This window comes from Tenrec ecaudatus, chromosome 2 (genome assembly GCF_050624435.1).
Source record: "Tenrec ecaudatus isolate mTenEca1 chromosome 2, mTenEca1.hap1, whole genome shotgun sequence".
Lineage (NCBI taxonomy): Eukaryota > Metazoa > Chordata > Mammalia > Afrosoricida > Tenrecidae > Tenrec > Tenrec ecaudatus.
In genome coordinates, this window is record NC_134531.1 from 204434628 (window position 1) to 204440142 (window position 5515).

The window sequence follows — 5515 nt, forward strand, 5'->3', positions numbered from 1 at the left end:
GGAAGTCAACTGAATTTGTCCACTTTTCCTGCAGAGGCCTCTGGATTTACACATCTGTTTATCTGTTTCTGCTAGGTCAATTGTTTTTAATTCCACCTCTATCGGAGGAGGTACAGAGGATAATGAGGTTCACCTATTCATTCTTCTGAAAATTCCAAGAATCCTTTACCAGAAAATCAACTGAAATATAGAAGATTAGCTGGATGATCATTCTCTATGCTGCTATGGAACTGTAGCTCTCCTCTACAGTGCCCTGTAGCATTCTAATGGCCTGTTTAATAATGTATACATTCATCACATACTAATTAAGGAGGCGTTGTGTATCTGAGACTATACACAATGGTGATACAAAAATACGAAAAGTGCACAGAAAATCAAAGCTCCATGGAACCGGTAATTGAATAAATAAGTGTACTATCTGTGTTATATCACCATAAATACTATCCAAAAAGTGAGAAAGAAACTGATATTATTTCAGAACAGTTATTGCATAGGAATCCACGGAGTCACATGCTGGCACAACTATAAAGTAATTCCTTAGTTATAAATAAATAGCAAAGTCAGAAGGCCATAACGAGAGGGTGGTTTGGGGAACACTGTGTGCAGGAAATGAGGATTCATCTTGGAGACGAGCACCACAAGAATGGCAAACAGATGTAGCTGCATAGCATAGCAATGAGACGTGGGATGGGGAATGTTGATCAGCAACATTGTCAGACATAATGTTGATCATATTGTGTCTTAATATAGCTCCTTGTTTCCTGTTTTCAGAGTAATTTGAAGATGGGCGAATGGAATGCAGAGGGAAAAATTGGCACATTATATCAATAATTTAGGGATGAAATGATGGCACCATGTGCTGGGGTGTTATTACAAAATGGAAATAAATGGTTACTATCTGAATATCTGAGAGACAAAATAAATAAATATTGACAATTATTGGATGTAAGAGAAAGAAATGTCAGAGTTGGTCAGAAAGCATGATGATAATGCATACTCAATGGTTTATCACATGCAACACTATCATCTATCTAACAAAATCTTCATGAGTAATCATTTGTATTAACTCCAGATTTTTTAAAATCTGAGTCATCTTTCAATAAAGAAATCTGTATCAACACTTTGCATTACTATCTATTTTCCCCCAGGCAATGAATATATTCAAGTCTTTTCATGTATTGCAAATTGGGCTGGATAAAGGCTTTTAGCAACACTAGGTAAATAATGATTTCTATGTTTGCTAGCATGTAATCACTACATTTCTCATATCCTCTGCCCCACCCGCACATGGTCTATTTTTCCCATCCCAGGTGTTGAATGATGATGAGAACAAACAATGCAAGTTCTCCAGAAGTCTTTATACTCCTGGGCTTCTCTGCACGACCCTCCCTTGAACCTATTCTTTTCATACTGGTCTCTATTTTTTATGTGGTTTCTATTGTGGGCAATAGCATCATCATTCTGGTATCTTGCATGGATGTGCGGCTCCACACTCCCATGTACTTCTTCCTCACTAACCTCTCCTTCCTGGACCTTAGCTTTAGCACAAGTATTGTCCCACAACTCCTGGTCAACCTGTGGGGACCACAGAAAACCATAAGCTATGGAGGGTGTGTGGCCCAGTTCTACGTCTCTCATTGGCTGGGAGCAACTGAGTGTGTTCTCCTGGCAGTCATGGCCTATGATCGCTATGCTGCCATCTGCAGGCCTCTCCACTACTCTGCAATCATGCATCCACAGCTGTGTGTGTGCCTGGCCTTCATTTCATGGTTTGGGGGTCTACTCACCAGCATGGTGGGCTCCACACTCACTATGATGCTGCCATTGTGTGGAAAAAATCATATCGATCACTTCTTTTGTGAGATGCCCCTCATTATGCAACTAGCTTGTGTGGACACCAGCCTCAATGAGTTAGAGATGTACCTGGCCAGTTTTATCTTTGTTGTCTTGCCTCTGGGTCTTATTTTGATCTCATATGGTCACATTGCTCGTGCTGTGTTGAAGATCAAGTCAGCAGAAGGGCGAAGGAAGGCATTCAACACTTGCTCTTCCCATGTGGCAGTGGTATCCCTATTTTATGGGAGCATCATCTTCATGTACCTCCAGCCAGCCAAGAGCAACTCTCATGAGAAAGGCAAGTTCATAGCCCTCTTCTACACTGTAGTCACCCCGATGCTGAATCCTCTGATTTACACACTGAGGAACAAGGATGTGAAGAGAGCCCTCAGGCACATTTCATTAGGGAACTGCTGTGGTTTTGCAGTGAAATGAAAGATATTTAAAGACTCCAGTTTTGTTTAATGAGTAAAAATAAGTCTAAGCAGCCTAAAACTAGTTTTGTAGAGAAAGATATCTGAGATTTCAGTTGTCTAATCACAGCTTAGTTTGTAGGTGGGTGGCATTCTGGACTAGAATATGTTCATATGCTTCTCTAAGACTGAGATTAAAAAGATTATTTTGTTGTTGCTGTTAATTGTTTATAATAAAGTCAGTCATTTAGTTTACATAATCTATGTGAGGTACTTTTTATTTCAATGTGTATAGACCAGCATGTTGTGTAACTTGCTGATTAAGCTCACATTATAATGCTATAAGGTTTATAAACTGAGATGTAAACTAGATCTGTTCTATTGTATTTATATGAGAGCTACTCTATTTGGAACTAGATTGATTCATTGTGCCCTTAAATGCTTCAGAAAAAATAACTAAACTTGCACATTTCTAAAGCATAGAACTTTTCATTGCTCTGTCTGCTAATTAATAGTCTCATTATTGGCATGTTACATTTTTTTAATTGTACTACAGAATTGGTTATGTTTATACTTAGCTCTGGGCCTTCTGCTTTCAGGTAACATGAGTTTTTTTCATTCACTTACCAGTATATATTTTCTTGTTTTTCTATATTCCCAAGTATGTATTCATTTATTCCTAAAGTGAAACATACTTGTGAATATTGTAAAGATAAACACACAATATGACCATAGGAGAGAAAAAAAAATCCCTCCAGATTCCTTATTCCACAAAGTGAAATAGTGATTTAAGTAGCTAAAAAAAAAAAGAGGACTTAAAATACTTAGTGACAAATAAGTTTATCTCAAACAAAAAAGGAAAAGAAAATTTAAAGTACTTACTGCTTGTTGCCTTGTTGATTTAAAGGCTGAATGTGTATGATAAAATAATAATAGTACATTTTATGAATGAAAAAAATTCAGTTAAAGCTGTTAAAAGGTTATTATTTTAATTTTCATCTTGCCAGATATTCATTTAATGAGAATTATAAAAGACAATTTTTTTTCAAACTGTCTTTTTAAACAAATTATTTGCAATCTCAAGGAGCTCCCTGTGTGAGTTGCCTACCCTGGTCACCATCTTGCTGGAACTACTAAAAATGGTATTTCTATTTGACTTTAAGCATTATATTTTTAGATGCACCACAAAAAATTATATACTTCAAAGAGAGTGTTTCCTATAATTACGTTTTAGGTAACTTTTTCCAAAAAAAACTTGTGTTTTGAAATTCTTTTCCACTTTAATTTAAATATGTTTCTAAATATAACAGTCTTGCACACTGTTAATTCACTTAATGTCAACAGATGCTCAGAGACTTACACCTTGAAAAACCATGTAAATATTTTTAATTAAACATTATCAGCTATTGATTCTTAGAACAGTGACCTTTCTCTTTCTTTAATGGTTTATTTTGGGCTCATACAACTCTTATCACAATCCATAAATACATCAATTGTGTAAAGCACATCTGTACATTCATTGCCCTCATCATTTTCAAAGCATTTGCTCTCCACTTAAGCCTTTGACATCAGGTCCTCTTTTTTTCCCTTCCCTCCCTGTTCCCCCCTCCCTCAAGAGCCCTTGATAATTTATAAATTATTATTTTGACATATCTTGCCCTGTCTGACATCTCCCTTCTCCCCCTTTTCTGTTGTCCATCCCCCAAGGAGGGAACAGTGACCTTTCTTATAAGAGTTTGTAGGTATATAAAAAAGAGACCAATAATTCATACATATATATTTATTATAAACACATAAGAAGATAAATTTTATCTATAATGTATGCAATGAATAGTTACCTATATTTTACCACAAGACTGATTTATTTCTTACCATATCACTGCTACCCAGTGTCCATATGTTTGCTCACTTACATGTGGTGATAATATAATGTAGGGATAACTTCCTATTTTCTGCATTAATAAAAATGACAATATTAAGCAAAGGCACGCTGAGTTCTCAGTATTATTAGGCACACTTCTAGTCAATTTCTCTAAATAAACTCTTTTCATTTTCATAACCTGTTGTTGTTAGGTGCTGTCAAGTCATTTCCAACTCAGTGCCTGTATGCACGGCAGAACGAAATACTGCTCAGTCATGTGCCATTTTCACCATTGTGGCTTTGCTTGAGTCCATTATTGCAGCCACTGTGTTGATCCATTTGGCTGTGGTTCTTCCTCTTTTTCACTGACCCTGTCTGCAATAGTTATGTCATATCTTGTCCCCACTTTATAAATCAGGAAAGTAAAGTTAGAATTCACAGAATTCAAACATAGGCAATTATGGTTTCATAGCAATCTGCTGCTTCTGAGTGCACCATTAAATGTCATAGAAATAGCCACACCAATACACTGTTCATGTTTTCAAGCACATTCCAATAAATAGGCAATATTTGGTTTCTAAAAGCCATTATATGCGGGTATTAATGTTATTTTACTTTTACAACATTAAAAGACTTATGTAGATTTTTTCATTTTTTTAATGTTAATTTATGATATGGAGCAGTAACTATAATAGCACTATAATTTAATTTTTACCCATTGATTACCCACTCATCAGTATCTGAAGAGGGGGACAGTTATCAGGTAACTCAAGTTATTTTACAAATGTGCCTTACAAAATATGAAATCCTGGATTCTGCTAGTCTTGCCACAGATATCACCATAATCACCACATACCAATTGCAAGTAGTCCCAGTCTTATGATGGGATTCTATTCTGATGAATATTTTTGTTTGTTTTTTGCTTTCATCGTTGTGTTAGTCTGGATTAACTAGAGAAACAAATCCAGAGTCACTCATTTATGTGTAAGAGAGAGCTTTATATCAAAGAGTAATTCTATATTAAGAAATCATCTCAGTCCAGTCCAGATCAAGTACACAAGTCCAATATTATCCCATATGTCCAATACTAGTCTATGAATTCCTCTTTAGACTCAGTGCAATGCATGCAATGATGCCGAATGTTGGAAGATCACAGACCAATGGGTGAAAAGTCTTGTGGATCCAGTGGTGGTCAAAGCATCTTCAGGGCTCTGGCTGCCATCAGTGTGGCTCCATGTGGCTTGTCATCAGGAATGTGTAGTAGAGAGAGTGTGTTCCGCCTCCAGGAAAGAAAAAGAATTTCCATAATCCTCATGAGAAGACCACACCCACAAGAAAGTATCAATCTCACTGTTACCTGATTGACAGGCTAGACTCCACCCCTTCACTCAAGTTGACAGGAGAT

At 36.5% G+C, this 5515-nt stretch overlaps 1 protein-coding gene across 1 annotated transcript; it reads left to right on the top strand.

Moving 5' to 3' along the window:
* Positions 1-1317: 1317 nt before the first annotated feature.
* Positions 1318-4752, top strand: LOC142440447 (olfactory receptor 2C3-like). Its single transcript, XM_075542884.1, has 2 exons — positions 1318-2228; positions 4674-4752. The coding sequence occupies exons 1-2, from the start codon at positions 1318-1320 to the stop codon at positions 4750-4752; spliced, it is 990 nt and encodes a 329-aa protein (XP_075398999.1).
* The last annotated feature ends 763 nt before the right edge of the window (positions 4753-5515 follow it).